Source organism: Tiliqua scincoides, chromosome 3, assembly GCF_035046505.1.
Source record: "Tiliqua scincoides isolate rTilSci1 chromosome 3, rTilSci1.hap2, whole genome shotgun sequence".
Taxonomy (NCBI): domain Eukaryota; kingdom Metazoa; phylum Chordata; class Lepidosauria; order Squamata; family Scincidae; genus Tiliqua; species Tiliqua scincoides.
This window is the reverse complement of record NC_089823.1, coordinates 236,991,155-237,018,316: the sequence shown is the minus strand read 5'-3', so window position 1 is coordinate 237,018,316 and position 27,162 is coordinate 236,991,155. Positions and strand designations below refer to the sequence as shown.

The window sequence follows — 27,162 nt, the reverse complement described above, 5'->3', positions numbered from 1 at the left end:
CGGTTTGCCTCCTGGTGCTGATGCTTCTCTTCTAAGGACCTTTGGAAAAAGTTTCAAAGGGAGCCCCAAGCACTGCTGATGAGGAGGTCGCAGAGCTCTGTTTCTCCATGACCCTGTACTACTCCAGGCTGACTGGGCCTGCCCTGCCCTGCGGCTGCTTGAAGTGGCTGCTTTAGGGGCAGGTTGGAGGGGAGCAGCAAACCGCTGGGAGGGGCCCTGCATCCGGTGTCTGCCCGACACCCACCCACGGCTTCCCAAGCCTCTTCTCACACACACTCCTTTCTCCAGCACTGCTGTGATGCACAGCAGTGGAGCTGCAGGAGGAAGTGACAAAGCAACTTTGTTCTAACCTCTCACTTCCACAGGGTTGCTTCAGCACCTCCAGCAAGAGAGTCAGGTGGGCATGATGGAGAAGGGGGTAGCCCTCCCTCCTTCCTCTTACCTGGAGGTCCACTATGCCTCTTCCCACATGCTCTCTGCTGGTCTCGCTGAGGCAAACAGACTGGGCAGAGAGTGTGCGGAGAAAGCACTGCATGCTGGGTGAAGTGAGAAGAGACAGCAGCAAAGGAAGAATGGGGGGGGTTTCCAGGTCATTGCCCCCTGCCACTGCTCTCCCTGCCCTCCCAGCTGGTTCCCTAAGGCTGCAAGCCTAACCACACTTTCCTGAGAGTAAGCTCCATTGAACAAAATAGGACTTACTTTTAAGTAGACCTGGTTAGGATAGTGCCCTAAGTGGTCAGGCAGGGAGGAGGAAGACCTGGCAGCACTGGTGTTTGGGCACATGTGCGTGAACATGAGTGCAAGTTTATTTGAAGAAAGCGGGTGCAGCCTGCATGGGCAAGGGGTCTGCCTCAATTCAGGCAACAGACCTGCTGGAACCACTCCTGGGGTGAGCCTGTGGCGGCTTTTGGATTCTTGTCCAACAGAAATTGAGATCTCAGGGACTCTGCAACAGTGTGCAAGAAAATATGGAGAACCAGACTGCATGCACCCCATTTCCCAGAGCAGCCACAGTATTTTACAGACCCTGCTTCCTGGGCTTTGTTGCCTTTGAAGGAGAGCGCACTGGAACAGTGACTGTATTTACTAATGCACAGAGGTAGAGGTAAGCAGCTTGCACTCTGACTGGGCAGCAGATGCATGACCCCACATTGCACCCCCAAGGAAGGGACCTGGCAAGCACCCCACGAGGCACCTTCAGCTCTCCTTGCCTCACTCCTTATCTAATTCTGAAGCTTCCGCTGCGCCCCCCCCCGCCCCGTACAAGCAGTTGGCTGGCCTTAACAGCATCCTACTGTCTGGTCTTTTTTAAGAGAATGTTGTGCAAGTTTGGTAAGGATTTGCTTCAGCCAAGGTGCCCCTGATAGCTTGAGAATGGCCACAGAGAGCTGAGAACAGGCAGTTCAGAACAATGAAAACAACTTAAAGCAGAAAACAGAAAACTCCACAAGTTGGGGGGGAAATAACCAATCTTAACCTAACACCTGCTGAGACAGAGACATCTCAGGGCATCAGAAAACCATCAACAAGGGAGCCAAGCAGGTCTCTCAAGGGAGGGAGTTCCACAGCCTGGGAACTACATCCTACAAGGCTACGTGGTCCCTGCCAAATGGACTTTAGAAGGCAAAGGAACATGAAACAGGGCCTCAGTATTGCTTGGAAACAGCAACATCACCTTGGGGCCATATTTCCTGTCACTACAAAGTGGAAATTTCCACCCTGCACTATCAAAATGTGTTGAATTGGGGGGCAGGAATTAATGAGCACGAAATTATTATTCATAAATGGTGGTCTAAAAGTATATATAGATTCTGAAATTGCTCTGTGAATGATTCTTTGCACCCATCTAGAAACCTCATTCCCAAGGCTGGGGGGGGGGGGGCATTTGCAGCTGCCAGAAGCCTGTTGGCTAGGGCATCACGGAGTCTGCAACCAAGGCTGTATGGCAGTAGTTCCCATGCTGGGGTGCCTGTCCCCCCAGGGGTACTTGCCAGGACCTTTAGGGGCACTTGAAAAAGAATTAATGGCAGGAAAAAGCAGGTCTGTGTTAGAATGCCTCCTGGGGCCAGCAAGGCAGGAAGGAAGGCACCAGCTGACTGTGAAAGCCCCACCAACTGCTGGTTTCTAGTCATCAGTTTGTATACTGCCAGATATGGATCAGTAGTTGAAAACATACAAATTTGAAATAACAGCAGCTATATTAATGCCAACCATTTGGCTAATATGAGGGAGCCGTTTATGGGAATGGGCTGCCAAGGGGCATGCCAGTGAAAAAAACATTGGGAGCCACTGCTGTCTGGGATGGGGCAGGGACGGGGGTCACCAAGCGTGTCAGCAGGTTCAGGGGGATACTCTGAGGCCCAGAGAGCAAAGTGCAGGGATGCAGCTGGATTCCTTAGACTCCTCCAAACTGCCCACAGTGCACATTCATAATGTTGTTGGCAACCTTCAGTCTCGAAAGACTCTGGTATCGCGCTCTGAATGGTGGTTCTGGAACAGCGTCTAGTGTGGCTGAAAAGGCCGATTCGGGAGTGACAATCCCTTCCACACCGGGAGCAAGTGCAGTCTGTCCCTGGTCTGTCTCCCTGGCTGTGGGCCTTCCTTCTTTGCCTCTTAGCCTCAGACTGTTGGCCAAGTGTCTCTTCAAACTGGGAAAGGCCATGCTGCACAGCCCGCCTCCAAGTGGGCCGCTCAGAGGCCAGGGTTTCCCACCTGTTGAGGTCCACTCCTAAGGCCTTCAGATCCTTCTTGCAGATGTCCTTGTATCGCAGCTGTGGTCTACCTGTAGGGCGCTTTCCTTGCACAAGTTCTCCATAGAGGAGATCCTTTGGGATCCGGCCATCATCCATTCTCATGACATGACCAAGCCAACGCAGGCGTCTCTGTTTCAGCAGTGAATACATGCTAGGGATTCCAGCACGTTCCAGGACTGTGTTGTTTGGAACTTTGTCCTGCCAGGTGATGCCGAGGATGCGTCGGAGGCAGCGCATGTGGAAAGCGCTCAGTTTCCTCTCCTGTTGTGAGCGAAGAGTCCATGACTCGCTGCAGTACAGAAGTGTACTCAGGACGCAAGCTCTGTAGATCTGTAGACATTCATAATACTGTATTGTTAATCATTGTATGTTAGATTTTAGTTTGCTGTTAACTGATAACCATAAGCTACCTGAGGGAGGCTTTACCATGGTGAAGGGCCAACTACAAGTCTCTTGCTAAACAAAACAGCACATGAACCAAGACCCACCTGCTGAGAGGTCTGCCTTTTAGGTTACTGGAAGAGAAATGCAGAAGGCAGAGGAGGTTTTCAAGGGTCCATTGGGGAAAGGCCACTGGGGCTTCCGGCGTCCTTGACAAATGACCTGCTCCTGCCCAAACAGACGCCCAGTGCTGACAGTGGGGTGGAGCCAGTGGCATAGCTAGAGGGGGTGCAAAGCACTAAGTTCTGCAGGGAGCCTCAGCATGGCATGCAAGCAGCCCTTCCCCCACCCCTATAGAGCCATTCCTGCGTACATCTGTTTGCTTCCACTACCTAGAATGGCAGGGAAGGGGCCTCTTGCATGCTGCAGCTGAGGCTCCTTGGAAAACTTAGTGTTTTGCACACTCTCTAGCTATGCCACTGGGTGAAGCAGGTGCCTTTCCTTTAAATGGGGGTGTACAGAAAAGAAAAAACTTAGCAACCACAGCTTGGGGGGGATGCCCTTTCTGCAATTCCCTCTCCTGACATTCCTTTTCTTCTACCAGTTGACACTGCCTCAGTTTTTCCTTGAAAATCTCTAAGACTGCTGTCAAATGCTAGGCAGACAGGAAATTCTCCCTCAGACCCCCTTCTGCCTCCCGAACAGGCTTCTCTGTGGCCCTATTTGCATAACAGTCATCCTTATCCGACATCCTGTTCCCAACAGTTGCCAATCAAAGACTTCTGGGGAGCCAGAGGCAGTGGAGCAGCTGCCTCCTAGACCAGTGGGCCAGCAAGCCCAGTACTGTGTACACTGACTGGTGGTGCGTCTTCAGGGTCCCAGGCAGGGGTCCATCCCAGACTGCCAGCTGAGGAATGCCAACTGGGGGCAAAAAAGATTGACCGTGGCATGCTTGTGTTCCATCACTAAGCTGCAGCCTCTGCCTCAAAGGGCAGACCAGAGTAGTGGACGCATTCCCACCTGTCTCCAGGATCTGGAACGCAGCCTTGAGATGCCCGTAGAGATGGAGGTCCAGTTTGGCTCTCCTGGCCAATAGGCCTGTCCTGCGAGAGGGACTTAGCCCAGCTGTTACCTACCATACCTTGCAGTACTAAATCCACCAGTTGTCTGCATTGCGCAGAGAAGTGACATCTGCCTCTCCCTGGCACTCCTAGAGGAAGAAAAGAACCCCGAGTACTGGAACCAGCAAGCCAAGCAGACCTTGACATCAGCACTCAAGCTGACCCCAGTGAATCACCGCGCAAAGAATGTCATTCTCTTCCTGGGCGACGGTAAGTCTGCACATGGGAGCACATGTCCAGGCACAGGGCTGGGTTTCCCATCACACATGACACACACGCTTTGCACGACTTCACATTTTTAGGGCCTGGTCTGGAGTCTCCAGGAATCAACACTGATCTCCACATGACTTCCAAAAGCAATCGCAGAAATTGTCACAGGCCTTTCTTGGAGTAACAGCATGATGTCATGGGGTAGAATTATGCATCAAGACAGAGGTGGCTACTCTATGGGGCGGCAGAAGGCCTTAACGGGGGCATGATTTGGCTAAGAGGGGGAGAAGTCATGGGGAAGTTGCAGACTGCATGAAGACACTTCCCCATGGGATGTGTGAGGCCAGGGTCACTTCAAAGAACACAGCTCTTGACTGCTTCCCACTCACAGGAAAAGCCCTGTGTGCCAAGCCGAGACTGGCTGGCTCTGGTCTCCACTGCACCTGGGGCCAGGCCTGTTCAGGCCTTGAAAGAGATCCTGCAGGCCCAGCCATTGAACAGGTAGCACACAACCCAACACTCATTCTCTTCTGGGCTTCTCTCTTAAAGAGGCAGGACACAACAGTATTCATTCAGTTTGCAAAGCATGCGCCGACACCCTTTAACAGACAAAGGTGTGCTTTTGAAGGGTAAAAATTAACTAGAAAAAACAATTAATTGCCCTCCAGTCCAGTCAACTGCAGCTGAAGCATGTTCAATGACACAGCATGTGATGGGGTGGGGGCTTTCTCGCTGCCTTTGCAGTGGCACTCATGTGCACTGGAGACAAGATGCAACAAACTAGCCACTCAGATATTTCACATCTCACCCCGGCCAGGAAGCTGAATCTTGAAGAGAGCCACACCGGCACTCACAACGGACAAAAACAGGAACAAGTGGTTACCACTCAAGAAGTAGGGGCAGCCCCTGGAAAACAGGGACACTGGGCACACATTTGCATTGTGCATAAATGAAGTAGATAGGCCTGTGATCATTCTTATGCAAGCATAGTAGATTTAGAGCACAAGCCTAACCAGGTCTACTCAGAAGCAAGTCATATTTTGTTCAATGGGGCTTGCTCTCAGGAAAGTGTGGTTAGGATTGCAGCCTATCCAATTTTCCAGTGCCAGTGCAGCTGTGCCAATGGGGCATGCACTGCATCTTGTGGTGGGGTAGCAGTCACAGAGGCCTCCTTAAGGAATGGAAACTTTTATCCTGCTGCATTGGGGCTGCACCAGGCTGGCAAATTGGATAGGATTGGGCCCTAAATCAATTAAGCAGTTAAAGCTAATATTTTCAACCAATTAAGATTTCTTTTATCCAATGACAGCCCTAATTCCTGATCATCAGTGAAAATAGGGATACAGTGTTCTGCCAAATCCCAATCCACTGGGCCTTGTGCCCACTTAAGGCTGATTAGTTTCCCTGGTGAAACTCACCAGTGCAGCAAGCAAAAGTTAGAGTCCAGTTCCAGTCCACAGATGCCAAGTAAACCAGTCCAATCAATCAGAGTCCAGAGCCAATAATAACAGTATTTATATACCGCTTTTCAACTAAATGTTCACAAAGCGGTTTACAGAGAAAAATCAAATAACTAAATGGCTCCCTGTCCCCAAAGGGCTCACAATCTAAAAATTAAAAATAAGCCAAGTTACAGTCCAAGGTCAGGTTCCAGGTAGGTGAGTCAAATCCCTCAGGGTATCCAAGTCAAAGTCCAAAGTCACAGTCAGATTCCCAATTCACTAAGCCAAGTCAGTCTCCTCTCCAACCTACACTAGTTCCTCCAGGTGCTGTTTATATGCTCCCAGGTTCACTTCCGCCTCTAGTGGCTGCAGCTGTGCAGCACCCCTCCAGCTACCACCTGGGCTTTAACCCTGCATTTACTTAGAGCAAGGGGCACTGTGGACACCACACCCTATCTCCTCGGTAGAAGAAGAATCTTTTATTATTGTCACTGACCAGTACATCTCCTCGGTAATATCTTCCACAATTCCAATACATACAGTAGTATAGCAAAGGGATCTGCCACAAAATTTTTTTTAACACGCTCCAGAGGTCAGATGCCCAGAACACCCCCCCCCCGGGGTGTCTGTACTGTGTACAGCATCCCCACGTCTGAGAGGGCCTCTTGGAGGCCTTAGAAAGGCACTTCTGGTTTGGGGCGAAAAGCAGAAGTGCCTTTCTAAGGCCTCCAGGAGGACTTCTGAGGTGTGGGGAGGCTATTTGCGACCTCCCTGTGCCTCAGGCCGCCTGCCAGATTCCTGTCCGCCTCGGGTTTCACCACTGAGGGTGTCAGATGGCACCCCGTCAAGACGTAGTACTCAGAGCAATGTACCCCCCTGCCCCTATCTACACCACTGCACAATTGGGTGCCCGGCCAGTCTTGCAGCTGCCCTTCTCCACATTCCCGTGGACACAGCTCCCTCCCACGCCTTCTGGCTCAGCGCCTGCTGGTCCAATACTGCCTGCAGGGTCCTAGTTCATCTGTACCCTGCTTCCTGCCAGCTCTCCTTCATACACTGATTTGCACCCACTGGCTGGCTACAGGCTCTGGCACTGTCTGCTGCATCTCCCTATAACTCCACTCAGAGTTTGCCCAAAATACATTTTGGCCACAGTCTGAAGAGCTGCTGGTCTTTCTAGGGCTGCTCATCAGTCAGAGGTGGAAGGCTCTGGGCTGCTGCAAAGTGCCTCCTGGCAGATTGTTCCAGCCTCTGTAGTGGGGGGACGGGACCTAGAGGGGGGGGGATCTTCAGAATCCAAGATCCTCAGAAGGCAGGGAGAGCCAAGTGAGACTAAAACGTCCCGCATGAAACACATTGGCTCATCGCTTTACAAGCAAAGCCCCGCAGGGACACCAGAGAAACGGGGGCAGCTCAATATCTGGGTGTCTGAAATGATCATTGGTGGCCTCAGAAGCCAGTCATCCTTGTACCTCTTACAGATACAAAAAAAGGAAGTAGTTCACCAGGTCAAGCTTTTCCCACCCCAGTGAAGAGACAATCAGAACCTGGTGGAAATGTCAGAGTAGCCATTCATTTGCATTATCCTAAACGCACACACACAATGTATTGCAATAGTCAGAGATTTGACAAAACATTCAAGGAATGAAAATATACCAACAATTATTCTGAACACTTACATAGCAATCAGTGCTTCACGCAGTGGCGTAGCTAGAGGGGGTGCAAAGCACTAAGCTTTGCAGGGAGCCTCACTGCAGTGTGCAAGTGGCCCCCCCTTCCCTTGGGAGCCATTCCAGGCATGGGAGGGGGTGTCAAGACTGAGACATTCTCCTCCCTGCATTCACCCCTGTTTTGCTCCCCTGCCCAGAATGGCTTTGAAGGGGAGGGGCTGCTTATACACTGCAGTGAGGCCCCCTGCAAAAGTTAGTGTTTTGCACCCCCTCTGGCTGAGCCATGGCTTCACATACCTTGTGTTGTCGGAATCCTTGCAACAGCCTTGTCAGGGAGGTTAGTATCACTATTGCCACATTGTTGAGTGCAGAGTATCTCTGCCTATAGCAGAGCTGGGATTTGCACCTGGGATATCCCAGTTCATAGCTCAGTGCCTGAGCCTCTGTGTTTGCAGGTATGGGTGTACCCACCATTTCAGCAGCTCGGATCTACAAGGGACAGCTGGCAGGAGGCCCTGGAGAGGACAGTGTCTTGGCGATGGAGAAATTCCCCTACGTTGCCTTGTCCAAGGTGAGACTCCAAACCGCTTCCCCGGATGCTGTGGAGTTATATTTATGAGAATCAAGTGTCTCTGTCTGCTACTGTGTTCCTCCTCAGTCAGGTCCGCTGTAAACGTTTTAGCACAGGGATTGCCATTTGGAGAAGTTTCAGTCCAGCAGCCATCAAGACTGTGTGGTGCTGGCATGGAAAACCTCTTTAGCCTGGGTGAACTGAGACAGAAAGTCACCTTGTGGTTAGGAGGGCCATTAGAGTTGCCAACTGACCTGAAAAACCTGGTCTGTTGCTGTGCCTTTCACAGCCACTTGATTGTCAGAAGCCAGTGGCTGAATCTTTCCACTGCATGGAGGTAAAAATCACTTGCTAATTTCTGTGGCTCAAACTGGGCACAAGAAAACTGGGCAAAGCAGGTCAGGGCTTCTTTACTGTCAGTCATTGCATGGAAGAGGAATTTCAACATAGACAACTATCTCCATCTGTTGGAATGCCCTCGTAGTCCTGCATCAGCGGTACTCTCCCATATTTCTCTTGTCAACAAATGATGATGCACTGGGGCTCTTGCCACTTATGTAGCCCCCCAGCCAGATTGTCTCAGAGTGTCTGTTCCTGTACAAACCCTCTTCTTGACACTGATCTTCTGACAAGGCCTTGCAGCACAGGACTCTGAAATCCCCTTTCAAAAGAGGTCTGTTGAGCATCCTCCTTGCTGTTTTTCTGGAGGCTATAAGAATGCCTTCTAGGGCCACTGAGAACCAGTGACGTAGCTGGAGGGGGACGGAGCACTCAGGCTGGCAGCGAGGCAGGCAGGCGGCCCCTCCCTTCGGAGCCATTCCTGGCGGGGGGAGCAAAATGGAGCCGTACGGCTACGCCACTGCCGAGAACTCCTTGCCACGTCCCACTGACCCACTGCACGTCCCACTGACCCACTGCACGTCCCACTGACCCACTGCACGTCCCACTGACCCACTGACCCACTTGCCACGTCCCACTGACCCACTGCACGTTGGCCTTTCCTGCTGCAGCTGTTTGATTGCCTTGTTTTCAATTTGTTTAACACTTTGTTGGTTGATATTGGAGGCTCTTTTTAAATCTGTAACTGCTGTGAGATCTGCCTATGACCAGAGAGTGGTATAGAAACACATATCTATTTTAAATGTGGTGCCTGGCTGTCCTGAAGCATGCAATCTCCCTGCTTCCGTTGGCAGACATACAACGTTGACCGGCAGGTGCCAGACAGTGCTGGAACGGGCACTGCCTACCTGTGTGGGGTGAAAACCAATGCAAGGACCTTGGGGGTGAGCGCTGCAGCAGTCTATAGCAAATGCAACACCACCTTTGGCAATGAGGTGCACTCCATCTTACACCGGGCAAAACAATCAGGTAGGTCCAGTGTTTGCCCAGGGCTTGCTTCCCTTAGAGTGGCTGGGACCCCACTCTTTCCATCTCTATCTGTGGAGCAACAGATGCACTTTTGGTTTATCAGAGGCACCACCTCTCTTTTTTAAATTTTTTATTATTTTCCAAAATAAAAACAAACAAATATAAACAAACACAAACTCAATACACACACAAAAACCCCCCACAGAAACACACTGTTGGAGGGTGCAAGCAATCATATATCAATATATCTAATCAATCAATACATATCTTCTAATCTTGTTCCTCTTCTAGTTTAGCCTCTTAATATCATTTATCCATCATATCATATCCTGTATAATATATCATGTATACAATATAGTCATCTAAATGCCCTATCTTATGCATCTACAACTTCATTTTCAACCAAGCATAAAATGGTCTCCATTACTCTATCTGTGTCCGTTTGCGCTATTGATCCAAAATCTCTGTAAGCCTATCCATTTCCGCCACATTCATTATTTTCTCTATTAATTCATCTTTCATTGGAATTTTAATATCTTTCCAGTATCTAACATAAAATCCTTGCAGCAGTTAATATCATAATAACTAAATACACATCATTTTTTTTATCTATAATATCTAAGGTAATATTAAGCAAAATTAACTCTGGTTTCAGCGATATCGTAAATCCAACGATCTCTTGTATTGGATTCCTTACCATTTTCCAATATACTTGCACTTTTTACATGTCCACCACATATGATAAAATGTCCCACTTCCAACAATGTTTTGATATGTTCTGATTCATTTTTACCAGTTTTACTGGTGTCATGTACCATCTATAAAACATTTTATAATAATTTTCTTTAAAATTTGTTGCTCTAGTAAATTTTATATTATATTTCAAAATCTAATCCCATTGTTCTAATGCAGGGGTGTCCAAACCTTGGCCCTGGGGCCACTTGCAGCCCTCAAGGCCTCTCAATGCGGCCCTCAGGGAGCCCCCAGTCTCCAATGAGCCTCTGGCCCTCTAGAAATTTGTTGCAGCCCACTCTGGCCTGATGCAACTGCTCTCAGCGTGAGGGCGACTGTTTGACCTCTCGCATGAGCTGTGGGATGAGGGCTCCCTCCACTGCTTGCTGTTTCATGTCTGTGGTGCAGTAGCAGCAGCAAAGGAAAGGCCAGTCTTGTTTTGTGCAAGGCCTTTTATAGGCCTTGAGCTATCGCGAGACCTTCATTCATTCATATAAGTTCATCTTTAATATATTCATTTATGTAAACGTATGTAAATTTATTCACATTTTAAATGTAAATTAATTCTTTTTTTCCCCTGGCCCCGGACACAGTGTCAGAGAGATGATGTGGCCCTCCTGCCAAAAACTTCGGACACCCATGTTCTAATGTAATATTATGACCTATCCATATTTAACTTTTACAATTGAAGGAAGACTTTCTTTCGTTTTTGAGGTGAATTTAAACCATTTATGTTGACAGAGTAAATACTCCATTCTCCCTTAAGCTTCATGTTTCTTTTTACTATTCACCTTTTCTTTTTGTCTTCTTGTTGCTATCGGTGAATGCCTCCTGGCCCCCCTAGTTTCTTGCTTTTCTGATTCCTCAGTTATCTCTGAATCATCTGATTTCTTTACTTCCAGCTCCATTTCTACACTTTCTCGTTCTTTTCTTTTCAGTTCCTCTTCCTCAGTTTCTTCATTTCTCGTCTCATCTTTCATCACTATACTCAAAAAATTTTCTGCTTTCATTGTTGAATTTATATTATATCTCTGTGACTGGAACTGAAAAAACATACCTTCCGGGAGAAGCCATCTATATGGTATTTGCTTTCCTCTTAAGAATTTTGCTAACTCTTCATACTCTTTTCTCTTCTTTCTCACTCTCCATGGGACATGTCTCAGAATTTTCACTTTGCTACCCTCCACCATCCATTCCTTTTCCTGTGAGATCTTCAATATTTTATATCTGTTAAAAGTTCTGATGAATTTCACATGGATTTCTCTCGGTAGTTCTTGTTTTCTTAGATAAAAAGTGCTCACTCTTCTCGCTGAATCCAGATACATGACTATCTCCTCTGTTGGTGTGTCGATCCACTCTGATATTAAATCACCAATCAGATGTCATGTATCTTCCCCTTTCTGTTCTGGTACATTTTGTATTCTCACCACTCGAGCTGCACTCTCCATCATATTGGTTCTGTTCTATCTCCAGTATTCTAGATTGATCTTTTGTTGTCTTTTCTTCTAATTTTCTAATCTTTTGTGTATTGTCATCTGCTTGGCCTTTAACAGCTTTCAGTTGCACACTGAGATCATTTAGTTGTGTAGTTAAAACATCCAGATCAGCTTGAACCTGCAGAAATTGATTTGCGTGCTGCTGTCCCATTGCCACTAATTTTTCTATATTGTCTTGTATTGTCTGCTTCCAATCTTTCCCTTTTGGTTCCTCTTGTGTTAGTTTTCCCAAGCTTGACTCCAGGGTGGGAGAGCCCCTAAATTTCACTCCTTTTCCTGTCATCCTTTTTCTTCCTTCGTATGTTTTCTTTCCTGTAAAACTCAAATATCTGTTATCACATATAACAGTTACCCATATATCACATCACATCATCAAGTAATCAACTGTTCATCCATAAAACCAACACAAGGAAATTTTAAGTCAAATAAACCTTTGCCTTGCAATATTTTTTAACGCCACTAGATGTCCTAAGCGTATTGTCCTCCTTACTTCACTTGTCAAATCCTGTTCTTATCCTTGCAGTGTCTTTTTAACTCCACTAGATGTCCCCGATGTTCTAGTCTTCTTATTCTATTGTTTTGATTCTATTGCTTACGTTTGTTGCTATTATCAACCATATTCCTTCCAGGAGATAGTGAGAGGAATTCAAAACAATACACCACTTTTGCAAAACAAAGAAATGCAGATCTCCAGCCCCCTCCACAGGCACTCCAAGATCTTCACAGGAAAACGAAACTGAGCATTTCAAAGCAGAGTTTATATTACAAAATGATTAATTTGTAATCCAACGAGTTTTAGATTTGTAAAGTTAGAGTTATGCTCTCATATTTCCATAACAAGCTCAGCAGGTCTCCTCCAAAGCTTCTTCTCACACAAGCTAACAAATGAGCAGAGAAAGCCTCCCCCCTCTTCCTCTTCCCAGAGGGGGAAAACCTGCCCCTCCTTCTTCTTCCCTCGGGCAAAAACTTAATCAGGCAGTCAATTAATCAATCAATGCCAGACACACACAGCAGAATAACACTCACTTAGTTCTTCCAACTTCTTTCCCTGCCTGGGGCCTTCAGCTTAGTTTCAAGATGAATCCTCACCAACACTGACATTGATGGCTGGGTTCCCTTGGAGAAAAACAGCCCCTGGCTGGACCCTTCTTCTCTGAAACTGTACACCATCTGCAGGATCGAATCTCTCCTGATCACAGATCCTCAGATCTCCTCAGACCCACAGTTTTTTGGGAGGAAATAGCCTGCTTTCCCAAGAGCTTTCAAGAGCTCAGAAAAACACAGCCATTCAGTTGCCTCTGGCCCTGCCCCCTCCAGACCACCTCTCTTTTGAGGATCTCATCTGACACCTGATCCTCTGATGGTGACTTCCTTTGTCATTCCAGAGAAGAGTTGCCACCTGCGGGATCTCTAGTCATGCTTTCAAAATTTGCTCTCTCTTCCCACAGTTCCTCAACTTCTCTCTCCCTCTCCCCATGACAGGCAAGTCTGTAGGGATTGTGACCACCACCCGGGTTCAGCATGCTTCACCAGGTGCCTCCTATGCCCATATAGTTAACAGGGACTGGTACAGTGATGCTGACATGCCCAACGATGCTATCCAGCGGGGCTGCAAAGACATTGCCTACCAGCTCATACACAACACTGACATCAACGTGAGTACCCTGTGGACAGAGCTCTTTGGGTGGGAAATCTCTGGGATGCCTTAGCTGCTGAGGAAGATTCCAGTCATGGCTGTCAATGCTGGGTGGATCAAAGGCTTGACCTCAGGATAAGGTCATTCTCTACACCTGGCATCTCTGACATCCAGGTTGAGGTGGAGTAGAGAGGAAGCGTCAGTGTTATGACCTGGCCCTCTCCCGACCTCACTTTAGGTTTGCTTGATGGCCAGTTCCAGGAAGAGGCAAGGGGGACAGATGCCGGGGCCTTGAGGCTGGAAGGAAGTCCCCTGAGAGCCACACTAGACGAGACCAGGACAGCCATTTTTGCTTGTGTGTTGGTCTGCCCCAGTCATACAGGAAGTGGGGGGGGTGATTTCTACACCCGGGAAGTGCAGGAGGAAGAAGAGCTAATCCTCCCCTCTCCTGCTTTGCCTCCTCATGCTGTTGTTTTAGGAGCATTTCCACCAGCCCAGCCCACTTTCAGTATCAATGTTTGGCAACCTTCAGTCTCGAAAGACTATGGTATAAGCCTACAGCACTTGGTATTCCCAGGCGGTCTCCCATCCAAGTACTAACTAGGCCTGACCCTGCTTAGCTTCCAAGATCAGACAAGATCAGTCATGTGCAGGGTAATAAAAACTGGACCAACAAGAGCACCCTCAGTTTCACATCCCTGTTTTCAAGTGGTGAAATTTCTTTTTCAGGGCTCTGAAGTTTCCCATTATACTATGTACAGTTCTGGGTGCCACACCTCAGGAAGGATTGAGCTGGGAAAGGCGCAAACTTGACAACCAAAATGACCAGAGGACTGGGGCACCTTCCTTATGAGGGAAGGTGACATATTTTGGAGCTTTTTAGCCTAGCAAAAAGGTGATTGAGGAGGACCATGAATGACGCCTCGAACACTATGCACAATGTGGTTAGAGCAATGCCCTTCTCTCTCACACAGCACCAGAGCCAGGGGTCAACCAATGAAACTGATCGGCAGGAGATTTAGGGTAGAGAAAGGAAGGTGCTCCTATACCTAGCGCATAATTACCCTGTGGAATTTGCTGCCACAGGATGTGGCATGGCCACAAGCTTTTTAAAAAGAAATAACTCAAAATGGTTCAGTGAATAAACACCATCCACACAGCATTTTTAACATATTGTCTACAGAGCTCCCAAAATGTAAACAGCCAGTAAAAATTATGAAGAGATCACAATGAGAACTAATGAACTCTGCGCCATATACACTGGCAGGTCATCCTGGGTGGAGGCCGGGCATACATGATGCCCAGGCAGACACGTGATCCGGAATATCCAAAGCAGAACGGAACCAGGAAGGATGGCCTGAACCTCATAGACAAGTGGCTGAGCAACAAGCAGGTACTCTGAACAGAGCAGCGCTGGGAGAGAAAACCCAAGTTGTGGCTTACTTGGGGATCTTCTTGGGGGAAGGGAAAGGTCTTATTGCAAGTGCCTGGTCCTGCAAAGACCCTGGGTGGGTGACAGTCTCCCTGGGCAAAGCCTTGACCCTCAGACCTTCTGCCCGGCACTGTACAAAGGCAGCATTATTTCTGTCATCAGGTGCTAACTGCGTGGGGGAGTGATTGCAGTTGCCAAGTACAGCTGGGCGTGTACCAGTGGCATAGCTAGAGGGCGTGCAAAGGGAGGGACGTTTTGCTGGGAGCCTCAGCGCAGCGTGCAAACAGCCCCTCCCCCCCCTTCAGAGCCATTGCATGTGGGGGGAGCAAAATAGAGGCAACTTAGTGCTTTGCACCCCCTCCAGGTACGCCACTGGCGTATAAGCTGGTTTTCAGAACAAGATGGAGAACTATTTCTAGGGTAACCGCATTATGGGATGGATGTACATGAGTGTGTAGCCTCTGTGTGTGCAAGCCTTTTGCTGTCAAGGGCTGGCATTTCTCTTCTCTCCTTGTTCCCAGAAAGCTCTTTATGTCTGGAATAGGACAGCCTTGAATGCTGTGGATGAATACAGTACCGACTACCTCATGGGTAAGTAAAGGTGCAGTGTGACGGCCCTGCTTTCACTTCCATTGATCTGGGAAAGGGAGGCTGTTTCTGTTTCCAGTCTGAAAGAATTGCACTGGCCAGCCCTGCCCCACGCAGAGGAGAGCCACAGCCCTGCCCCACTGCTTCCAATCACAAGACTTTCCCTGGGGAGAGTGTTTGCCTCTTCAGTCCTGCTCTCCCGTGGGGCAGTGGGAGAGAGGCCAGCAAAGCATGGCAGGAATAGAAGCCCAGGCAGAAAAGGGCCCTTCTTTCAAACTCTTGCCTCTTGCAAGGGAGGTGCCGGTGGGTCCCCTTGAACGTGGGCAGCTGCCGGATCTGGAATCAGGCCCCTGGTCCCTCAAGCTCAGTATGATCATGTCAACCCGCACTGGCTGTCTGGGGTTGCAGGCAGGACTTCTTCTCTGCCTTACCTGGAAATGCTCCCCAGCACTGAACCTCACCTCTGCCTGGAACACAAATCCCCTTCACTAGGCTGTGGCCCCTCAGTAGCACATGGGAAGTATGGCTGGCAATTTGCATAAGAACCTCCATGTGCCTTGCCCATCAGACCAAGATTCATCTCGTCCAGCCCTTTTACCTGCCCTCACATCTTGTAAATGGAGGTTTAAATAAAGGGTGCTGCCTTTATAAATGGAGGTTCCATGTAACTATCAAATCGCAGGTTTATTAACAGACTTCTTGTCTTCTATGAGTTTGTCTAGTCCTTTCTAAAAGATACTGAAGTAAGTGGCTGTGGCCACCTCATAAGAACATAAGAACAGCCCCACTGGATCAGGCCGTAGGCCCATCTAGTCCAGCTTCCTGTATCTCACAGCGGCCCACCAAATGCCCCAGGGAGCACACCTGATAACAAGAGACCTCATCCTGGTGCCCTCCCTTGCATCTGGCATTCTGACATAGCCCATTTCTAAAATCAGGAGGTTGCACATACACATCATGGCTTGTAACCCGTAATGGATTTTTCCTCCAGAAACTTGTCCAATTCCCTTTTAAAGGCATCTAGGCTAGACGCCATCACCACATCCTGTGGCAAGGAGTTCCACAGACCGACCACACGCTGAGTAAAGAAATATTTTCTTTTGTCTGTCCTAACCCACCCAACACTCAATTTTAGTGGATGTCCCCTGGTTCTGGTGTTATGTGAGAGTGTAAAGAGCATCTCTCTATCCACTTTATCCTTCCCCTGCATAATTTTGTATGTCTCAATCATGTCTCCCCTCAGGCGTCTCTTTTCTAGGCTGAAGAGGCCCAAACGCCGTAGCCTTTCCTCATAAGGAAGGTGCCCCAGCCCCGTAACCATCTTAGTCGCTCTCTTTTGCACCTTTTCCATTTCCACTATGTCTTTTTTGAGATGCGGCGACCAGAACTGGACACAATACTCTAGGTGTGGCCTTACCATAGAGTTGTACAACGGCATTATAATACTAGCTGTTTTGTTCTCAATACCCTTCCTAATGATCCCAAGCATAGGATTGGCCTTCTTCACTGCCCCCGCACATTGGGTTCACACTTTCATCGACCTGTCCACCACCACCCCAAGATCTCTCTCCTGATCTGTCACAGACAGCTCAGAACCCATCAGCCTATATGTGAAGTTTTGATTTTTTGCACCAAAGTGCATGACTTTACACTTACTGACATTGAAGCGCATCTGCCATTTTGCTGCCCATTCTGCCAGTCTGGAGAGATCCTTCTGGAGCTCCTCACAATCACTTCTGGTCTTCACCACTCGGAAAAGTTTGGTGTCGTCTGCAAACGTAGCCACTTCACTGCTCACCCCTGTCTCCAGGTCATTTATGAAGAGGTTGAAAAGCACCGGTCCCAGGACAGATCCTTGGGGGACACCGCTTTTCACCTCTCTCCATTGTGAAAATTGCCCATTGACACCCACTCTCTGCTTCCTGGCCTCCAACCTGTTCTCAATCCAGGAGAGGACCTGTCCTCTAATTCCCTGACTGTGGAGTTTTTTCAGTAGCCTTTGGTGAGGGACCGTGTCAAACGCCTTCTGAAAGTCCAGATATATAATGTCCACGGGTTCTCCCGCATCCACATGCCTGTTGACCTTTTCAAAGAATTCTGTAAGGTTCGTGAGGCAAGACTTACCCTTACAGAAGCCATACTGACTCTCCCTCAGCAAGGCCTGTTCGTCTATGTGTTTTGAGATCCTATCTTTGATGAGGCATTCCACCATCTTACCCGGTATGGATGTTAGGCTGACCGGCCTATAGTTTCCCGGGTCCCCCCTCTTTCCCTTTTTAAAAATAGGCGTGACATTTGCTATCCTCCAATCTTCTGGCACCGTGGCCGTTTTGAGGGACAAGTTGCATACCTTAGTCAAGAGGTCTCTTGACTCTTCTTGGACAGAGTCATGCTCCACCCTAAGACTTTTCTTCCTTGTTCCTTTCAGTTTCTAGTTCAGTTGTGTGTCCTTGTCTGAGTTCAATGAACAGAGGGAGCTATTTCTTCTAGAACATGGAGCCCTGTGCAAAAATGATGACTTCCAGGAGACTCCTGTCATACTGACACCATTTCCTCCACTTATCTCATAGGCCTCTTTGAGCCGAAGGACATGTTGTATGAGCTGGACCGTAACACCTCCACAGACCCCAGCATTGTCGAGATGATGGAGAAGGCAATTCGCATCCTGCGCAGGAACCCCAGGGGCTTCTTCCTGTTCGTGGAAGATAAGTGGCAGGAGTGGAGGCACATCTGGAATGTAACAGGCAGCAGAGACACACTTGCTCTGTTGGGATGTCCCAAGACCAGCTCCTTTCTGGGGGGACAGAGTGGTAGCTGGGCTATACCACTGGAAGAGACTTCAGGCAGGGACTCACCTAACTGAATACTCTTCCATACCCTCCTCCAAAAGCTCTGGCCTGAGCATTGGGAAGCTGCATGCTCATTTTCTGTGGGGAGGGATTTTATTCTATTGTACGGAGGAACATTCACTCATTCAAGCTTCCAGCTACAGTCTGGTGTGGTGCAGCCCAGACATAAGTTTACCATTTCTGAGAGAACTGGGTCAGAATCTCTGTGGGCTGGTTCAGATTGAAGCCCAAGTTGGCCCTTCTGTGATTAGGGAGTTTTTTGAGGCATGCGAAGGAAGCAGGGTGGTGCCAGGACATCCACACATCATGAGCAAGCACATCAGTTAATGCAGTGATTTTCAACATTTTCTTCTAAGGACACACTGATGCCTGTGGTCTTTTCTGTGGTCTTTGGCTCTTGTGATGTCACTTCTGACTTCTGGGAGACTCTTCCGGGTTCTGCAGCTCTGTTTCAAGAGTGACTGTCTGTTGTCACAAATTGTCCCTCTTCCTCTGGCAGAGAGACAGACCATTTGTTACCACAGATAGTGGCCCTAGAAACAGAGCTGCAAAACCCAGAAGGGTTCTTCATCCATTTTCAACTGCTGTGCTGTAAACTCCAGTTGCACACTTGCGGACCTTTCACGGCACATTGGTATGCCAAGGCACACTGGTCGAAAATCGCTGAGTTAACCCATTTTTGCCTGGCCCACAGGTGTACACATTTGGTTGCGTATATGCAACATTGGGCAGAAATGGCTTAATGGGAGGAGCCAGTTCCTCATCTCTCTCACTCAGTCTTGTGAGTCAAGGGTCCTATGTTGTATTTCTTTCCTTTACGAGGTCGGATTGATCATGGACACCATAGTAGCAAAGCCAAGCTAGCCCTGAGTGAGGCTGTGATGATGGACCAGGCTGTGGAGCGGGCCGGTGAGCTGACCCAAATCTCAGAGACGCTCACTGTGGTCACAGCCGACCACTCGCACGTCTTCTCCTTTGGGGGCAACACGCCCCGCGGCAACAACATCCTTGGTGAGTGGGGGGGGGAAGCAGGTGAGACGTGGGCAGCGACAAAATCCTGAAAAGAATTACACCAGTCATGAATGCTCAAAAGCAAGGAGCAGCAGGCCACTTGAACACAGTGATATGTGGTGAGATCCAGGCCAGGACTGAGGAGGCAATACACACTCACTCTCCTGCCTTCCTCTCCCCATAAGCTCAGTCTCTCCTCCCCAGAAATAATTAAAAGAAAAGAAACTCACCGTCCCCCACTCAGCTAGGGAGAGCTCAGCACAGGCCCTCTGTAGCAGGGGTCTCCAAACTTTCCAGTAGGAGGGACATATGGTATATTTTACACATATTCATGGGCTGAAAAAAAATCAGTTTTATGTAGGGTGGAGGTGAGCAAGCGCACTGTCTCTATCCAATCCGTTGTGCAACCCAGTTTATTATGATTTGTTTGTCATGTCATGTTGGCAACCTTCAGTCTCGAAAGACTCTGGTATCATGCTCTGAAAGGTGGTTCTGGAACAGCGTCTAGTGTGGCTGAAGAGGCCAATCCGGGAGTGACCATCCCTTCCACACCGGGAGCAAGTGCAGTCTGTCCCTGGTCTGTCTCCCTGGCTGTGGGCCTTCCTTCTTTGCCTCTTAGCCTCAGACTGTTGGCCAAGTGTCTCTTCAAACTGGGAAAGGCCATGCTGCACAGCCTGCCTCCAAGCGGGCCGCTCAGAGGCCAGGGTTTCCCACCTGTTGAGGTCCATCCCTAAGGCCTTCAGATCCCTCTTGCAGATGTCCTTGTATCGCAGCTGTGGTCTACATGTAGGGCGCTTTCCTTGCACGGGGATGTGTTTATGTGTGTGTAAAAATGACATTATTTCCTCATCGCAATCGTTTTATGGCGTTCTTGGAAAGTCCGCATGCGGAAACCCAATTTGTTTTATTGGCAGGAGTGAGGTTTCACACTGAATGCTTTGAGGGTTTGAAAGCCTCTGGCCCACATAGCTGAAAATGAGGATTAGTCAGGCTGTCACCACTCTAGCCATGTGGAAAACAGTGTGGCGAACAGAACTGCACATGTTAACTGTCCAACTGTGTGTTTAGGGAAAAAAACCAGTGGGCCCCCAGTATCTGCAGATTAGGGATTTCAGTGTCCGTGGATCCCCAAACCTGCAGGTCAGACCCACATGGACCCTCCAGAGGTGAGGGGAGCTGCGCTCCCTTCTCCCCTGGAGCATGCTCTGAGGGTTGCCTCAGAATGCTTTCAGGGCCTCCCAGAAACCTTAGAAGGTCACTTCCAGTTTACAGAAAAACCAGAAGTGAAGACCTTTGGAGGGCCAGAGAAGCCTCCTGAGGGGTTCCTGGAACAAAGCTCCCATGGATACTGCAGGAGGCATTGTATTTTAAGATGCTGAGGGCTGGATAAAATCATGTGGCGTGCTGGATGTGGCCGCTGGGGCCATAGTTTGGAGACCCATGCTCTGAAGCAACAGAAAATCTACCTCTCCTGGTGCTATATAGAGTGGCTCTTTGCACTGACTCCCTGCTTTTCTCATGGTATTTTTTTAAGAGAAGCAATTCTTCCTGCTGCCAGTCCTTGGGCTGTATGAGCAAGTGGACCTAAGATCAGGCCCCCAAAGCAGGCACCCTCCCACCCCTCTCAGCCATTCACACCCACACTCAAGCAAGCAGACAAATTGATTGCCATTTCATCCTCCCTGCCTCATTCTCCTTTGCAGCCCCCCATGACCTGATGGGTTGCAGTAATAGACAATACACCCTTTCCTTGTAGTAAGCCCCACTGAACACAGTGGGACTTACTTCGGAGTAGGCATACATTGGATGTTCATGATAAGAACATCTCACTGAAAAGAGCAGTCCTCACCTGGTTAGAAAGGGGAAGAAGAGGGAGCGAAAACAAAGAGCAAGAGGGCTGTTATCTCCTGATCTCCCTGGCTGCGATGCCATCCTATACACGTTTTCCTGGGAGTAAGGCCCATTGAACACAATGGAACTTACTACTGAGTAGGCATACATAGGGTAATAGAAACAGGTGTCACCTCCCTCACCCGCCCCAGCTGGAAGAGGAGCACAGTTCTATGGGCTTTCTCTACCTGCTCCCCTTCCCCTTGCTCTCCTACATCAAGCAAAAGCCATGCTTACTACTGTCTCTCCTACTCTACGAAGGAAAAGAGGAGATTCAGCTACACTTTAAAGCCGAAAGTAAGGAGAAGAGGAGCTGTGGCAAGGAGGAACAGTCTGGGTGGGCACTGTCCCCTCCTCCCCAATTCAGGGATATCATGTGGGTGTTGGATTGCAGATTAAAAAAATAAAAACCTGGGTGAAAGTCTGTGAACTCCTGGGGGATTAAGAGGGGGATGAGTGGAGAAGAGAGACTTGAATATTCGATGGCAGGAAATCCATGGGGTCAGGACTATTGCTTGCTAATGTGTACTTACTCTGTAGAAAATTCCCTTTACCATGTGGGTGTCTGCACACGTGGCGTGGGCCTGAGTTATCTAAGAGTAAGCAATAACTATAGCTGGACCAGCACTGATTGGTGTGTGTGTGTGTGTGTGTGTGTGTGTGTGTGTGTGTGTGTGTGTTGACAGGCCTGGCCCCCCAGAACGCATTGGACAAGCAGCCCTACACCAGCATCCTGTATGGGAACGGACCTGGTTATGCCATCCTTGAGAATGGCAGCCGGGCGGATATTCGAGCTGTGGACTTGCGTGAGTATTTCTTCTTTTGTCTCCAGGCTTTGCAGAATGCATCTCAGCAGAGTGCACATTTCCTCAGATATATGTGTGTCCCCCTGTGCCCTTTGAGCTTATGCTCTAGTAAGTGGGTTTAAGAGAATTACATCCTAAAAAAAATCAGGTGCAAAAGTTGAATGAAGACAATGCACACAAATGTTGTGAGCCTGTTTTGAACAGACACTCACCCAGGCCCTGAACACAAATGTCTCCCATGCGGAAGTGCGCTCAGTCCACTCCTACCACCCTGAGACTCAAGCTGACTCTCCTGCCCAACAGAGACATAAGAGGCTCAAAAAGGAGGTGCTAATGTCTTCATTGTCTCTTTACTTTCTTCTTCCTGGTGTTAGCCTCACATTGTCAGGCAGTGGGAAGTGTCTTTCTGCCCAGTGGCATGGCTAGAGGAGCTGCAAAGCACCAAGTTTTTCAGGTGCCTGAACACAGTGTGCGAGCAGCCCCTCTCCCTCCCCTTCAGAACCATTCCAGGTGGTGGGAGCAAAACAGAGGTGTACATCCGGAATGGCTCCGAAGGGGAGGCGGAGGAGCCACTTGCACCCTGCAGAACTCAGTGCTTGGCCCCCCCTCTAGCTGTGCCACTGGTTTTTCAACACCATAGTCTGGCTCACTGCCTCCTGCTATTTGGCAAACCTGCCCTTTGAGGAAAGACTGAGGACTGGCTGTGATTAGCCAGCGCCAGACCATCCTTCTTCCAGAGATTAATCTCTGCTCCACTACAGTGGCTCTAAACCAGTGATTTTCAACTGGTGTGCTTTGGCACACTGATGTGCTGTGAAAGGTCTGCAGGTGTGCCGCAGGGACTACAGTGGTTGAAACTTGCTGGAAAAACTCGTCCAGGTTCTGCAGCTCTGTTTCTAGAGCAACCGTCTGTTGTAACACATTGTCTGTCTCTCTTTGTCCGCTGGCTCCGTGGAGGAAAGAGGAACAGACAATTCATTACTATAGACTAGTCACTAGTGTTTCGCAAACTTTGAGGGAGCTTTACTCCCTCAGTAAGTGTTTGTGGGAGAAGGTCTAGGGCAGTGGCACGATCCTCAGGATTGTGTTGCTAAGGGGGGGGTGAAGGAGGTAAGTAGGGGTAAGTAGGTAGGGGGGTAAGTAGGTAGGGCTGCTGGAGGCTGCAGGAGGTGCAGGGAGCCCCGTGTAGCCCTCTGCAGAGCCCCAAGGCCTGGAATGTTCAGTAAAAGTGGGTGCAAGACACCTCCTGCAAAACAGAAGTGCTTTTTGCCCACTTTTACTGAAGATTCCAAGCCTCAGGGAGCCCTACTACTTACAAGTAAGTGCAAAGCACCTCCCTTTGCCCCCCCCCTTAGCAACGCGATCCTGGGGATGGTGTTGCTGCCTTTCCTCCTTAAAGGGACAGGGAAAGCATTACACGAACTGCTGGATCACGACCCACCAGTTTGAGAACCACTACTATAGACCAGTGGTTCTCACACATTTAGCACTGGGACCCACTGGGACAGCATGAGAATCTATCAGGACCCGCCGGAAGTGATGTCATGACCGGAAGTGACTTCGTCAAGCCGGAAAATTTTTAACGGTCCTGGGTGCCATGAGAAGGAAAACTGTGAAAGTCACTGCTCTAAAAATTAGTGCTGCTGTTCACTGCAGGTTCCATTTCTGTGGGAGGAATATTTCTGTGATTCTAAGCAGCTGGTTGCAAGTTCTTTCTTCTTTGCCCATCTGTTAAAGCCACAGCCACGTAAATTGTGACCATGTTTAAGTTTCTGTCTAGGGCAAGTGTGCCAGTTTATTCCCCCAACATGGCACCTGTGGTGTGACTCTCCGAGGCACCGAAGTCTTGCCAAACCAAAATGTGGCAGTCCTAAGAAGGGCTCTGAAACGTCTGGCCCAACATGACAGCAAGCAGCAGTGCCTGTGGGCTACTCAGGGCAGCTGTGCTCACCCGCTGCGAAGCGGGCCTGTGAACAGGGCTGAACGTCTTTGCAATTCAGTGCCCCACCTTTGTCCCTGAAGGTTCCCCACTTCTTTATTTTGCCCCTGGCATGATTTATCTTTGCCTCTCCAGCCCAGACCTGAGGGTTGGGGCTGAGAGCCATAGAAATGGAAAGCGACGGTGAAATGGGTGCAAGTAGCTGGACACTGGGAAAACGTAGTTCTAGGAGGCTCCCTGGGGTGCCAGGTTTCTGAAAACATAGATTCTGGGACCTGGAATCATTTTGTGTTCAGAGTATGTTGAGTTGATGAGACCCTCTCTGCCCAACGGCTCTGTTCCCTTGAAGAAGTCAAATAAAGAGGTCTCCTCGTGCTCCTGCTGTGGAATTCTGACTCTTGATTCCTTTCCCCCCAACTGACATTCTCCTCCTTTGACAGAGGACAAGAACTACAAGCAACAGGCAGCTGTCCCCCTGAGCTCCGAGACCCATGGCGGGGAGGATGTTGCCATCATGGCCCAAGGCCCCATGGCCCACCTCTTCCATGGCATCCAAGAGCAGAACTACATTGCCCACGTCATGGCCTACGCAGGCTGCATCCCGCCGTATCACGAAGACCCAGAATGCCCGTCAACAGCTGCAGCCTCCTCGTCATCAGGGCACTCCTCCCTCCCTCCTCTCTCTGTGCTCCCTCTCCTTGCTCTCTGGACATGCCTTTTCCGGCTGCAGGTGTGAAAGACCACCCTTCTCTTCAAAGGTCCTTCTCTGGGGTGCTGCCTCCGAGGCAGCTGCAAACACATCCTAGGTGACTCTGGACTCTTTCAAAGGGACAAGCCAATCAATGGGGTTGCCAGTGTAATTGCGTAGTCAACGTGATCTCCCCTAACTCCAGCACCGTCTCAGGAAATAAATGATTGATTTTTTTTTTTCTGTATACCTGCCAGTTATCAAACTTTTGGCTTTCTAAATTTGTGCTGCTGAATGGAACTCGGGCAGAAGAGCAACAGCAGGTGTGCCCTGGATTGGGCCACCCCGAACTTATGCCCTGCACATGGGCATCACATCAGAGGGTGGCTCCATTCACATAAGAAGGAGGAGGAATGCTAGTGGAATGTCACTTCTGACAGAGAGGGACGCCTTTTTCTTCTGTGCCCAAAGGTGCTGTATGGCCTAGAGGTGGCCCTGACCCTGGACTTGCTGGGGAGGGGGGGGGTATCTACTTTCCATGCTGGTCCCTGAAAGGGATTTCCATGGCCCCTGTGATCGCACAGGTCTGTGTTTGAAGAAGGGCACCAGCTTTCCAGCAGTGAGGTATGGGCAGTGTAACTCCAAGGTAAGGGAATAAACATTCCCTTATCTTGAGGAGGCCTCTGTGATTACCCCCCAACTGCAGGATGCAGCACATGCCCCACTGGCACAGCTATGCCGGTGCTGGAAGGTTGGTTCGGATTCAACCAAGGAGTGGGTGGAACTGCTGAACATGGAAGAGGTAAAAAGGGGATCCGTCCAGCTGTAGACTAGAGAAGCTGCAATGTCAAAAATAGTTTGGAAAGCCTGTCACTTGATTATCACCCTGCAATGCTTACTTGAACTCAAGAGAGTTAGGAATGCAGGGTCTGCATTGTCAGATATGGGCTGTTTTCAAAGATTTGGGGGAGGGGTGGGGCAGTACAACTGTTTTTGCCAAGTCATGACCCTCACCAACCCTTCCTGAAAATGTGCCCAGGAAATGAAGTGGTTGTGTACTAGGAGAGCGGTATTGCAAAAGATGCCGGGGGGGGGGGGGAGGGGGGGCAGGTCCCTGAGTGAAGGAAGATTGCAAAGAGAAGTGCCTGGGCACAGCAGCAAGAGGGTGAGGAGGGCTGCAAGGCAAGACGGAGAAGGGTACCAGATTGCTGGCTTGTGGGCTTGGAGACTGAGGACTGAAGCTGGAAGCTGGAGTGGCAGGAGCCTGGTTCGCCAGAAGCTGTGTGACTACAGTGCTGCACACTTCCTGGGGCGAAAAGTAGCAACACTCCCAGCAGGGTAGGGAGCAAAGAGGAGGAAAGCAGGTGCTAATGATGCGTGAAAGCTGTCTGGCTATCCAAAGGTCGTCCTGAGTGTAGGCTTATAAATCAGAGCTCTGACTCTCCTTCTCCTTCTGAAGCTGCTCTGACCTGTTGCAGTGATGTGGCTCCCCGGGCTGTATCTCTGGCTAGGACTGGCACTCTGCAGGGCCATCATCCCAGGTAATTGGGGGGTGTGACTGACAGAACTGGGGCTTTGTGACTCTCTGGGTCCAAGTTCCTGCCATGCATCCAATGGGGCTGGTGCCTGAACTAGGGAACACAAGCTGCCAGTGGAAATCTGAGGGTACAAGTGTGCCCATGGAGAATCACACTCAGAAACATTTGGATCCTTGGCATGGGCAAGGCAGGTGTACCGAGAAGGACTGTATCCTTAAGCCCCCTGGCTGATCCTCACTGACACTTGGGCCTTCTTGGCGAGGGTGGCCACCTGTTTTTCTGGTTCCTTTAACAGCAGCACAGCAGGCAAGTATGAAATCAAGGGGGAAGTTGCTTCTGATGAATGATTATCTGTCATGTGTACTCTGCGATGATTTCTCATCAAATCTATGGCCAGATCTTCTGGTAAGTTGTGCTTTCTCTTGACACTTTGTAAATGTTGATATTAAACAACAAACTAGTTTTTCTGAGGGACAGCTTTCCAAAGTCCAAGCCAAGCTGGCAACTTTGCAAGACTGCTCAGTTCCTTGGCAAGAAGAAAAATCAGCCTGAACAAACTTGAGCTACTCGCTCAGTCCCAGGCAGTGTAGAAGACGTTCTTTCTGTCTAATGGCCCGATCCTATCCAACTTTCCAGTGCTGATGCAGCCTTGCCAACGGGGCACTTGCTGCATCCTGTGGGGGCAGTCACAGAGGCCTCTTCAAGGTAAGGGAATGTTTGTTCCCTTACTTTGGGGGCCAGAGCTGCAATGCAGCTGCATCGTTGCTGTAAAGTCAGATAGGATTGGACCCGGATTTAATGATCAGTATGTTGCAGTATGACTCAATATGTTGCAGGCAGGGCAGCTGGGGGAAGGGGAAACTAGGGGGTTGTGTGCATGTATAAAGTGTCCAGAATCTCATGCCAATCCTGGTGTTTACCAAAATAAATAAATAAATAAATAAATAAATAAATAAATAAATAAATAAATAAATAAATAAATAAATAAATAAATAAATAAAGAGTTTGACAAATTGAAAGCCAGAAGTGCCATCTTTCTGA

General features: G+C 49.1%; 1 protein-coding gene across 1 annotated transcript in view; it reads left to right on the top strand.

Annotated features, from left to right (window-relative positions):
• LOC136645345 (alkaline phosphatase-like) overlaps nt 1–24,631 on the top strand; it is a 32,430-nt gene extending 7,799 nt beyond the window's left edge. Inside the window, exons 2-11 of the mRNA XM_066621575.1 lie at nt 4,349–4,465; nt 8,033–8,148; nt 9,342–9,516; nt 13,227–13,399; nt 14,648–14,773; nt 15,334–15,403; nt 17,971–18,105; nt 19,069–19,260; nt 21,837–21,956; nt 24,336–24,631. Coding sequence (XP_066477672.1) covers nt 4,349–4,465; nt 8,033–8,148; nt 9,342–9,516; nt 13,227–13,399; nt 14,648–14,773; nt 15,334–15,403; nt 17,971–18,105; nt 19,069–19,260; nt 21,837–21,956; nt 24,336–24,631 — 1,520 coding nt within the window. The remainder of the gene's footprint in view (nt 1–4,348; nt 4,466–8,032; nt 8,149–9,341; nt 9,517–13,226; nt 13,400–14,647; nt 14,774–15,333; nt 15,404–17,970; nt 18,106–19,068; nt 19,261–21,836; nt 21,957–24,335) is intronic.
• Nucleotides 24,632–27,162: the final 2,531 nt, after the last annotated feature.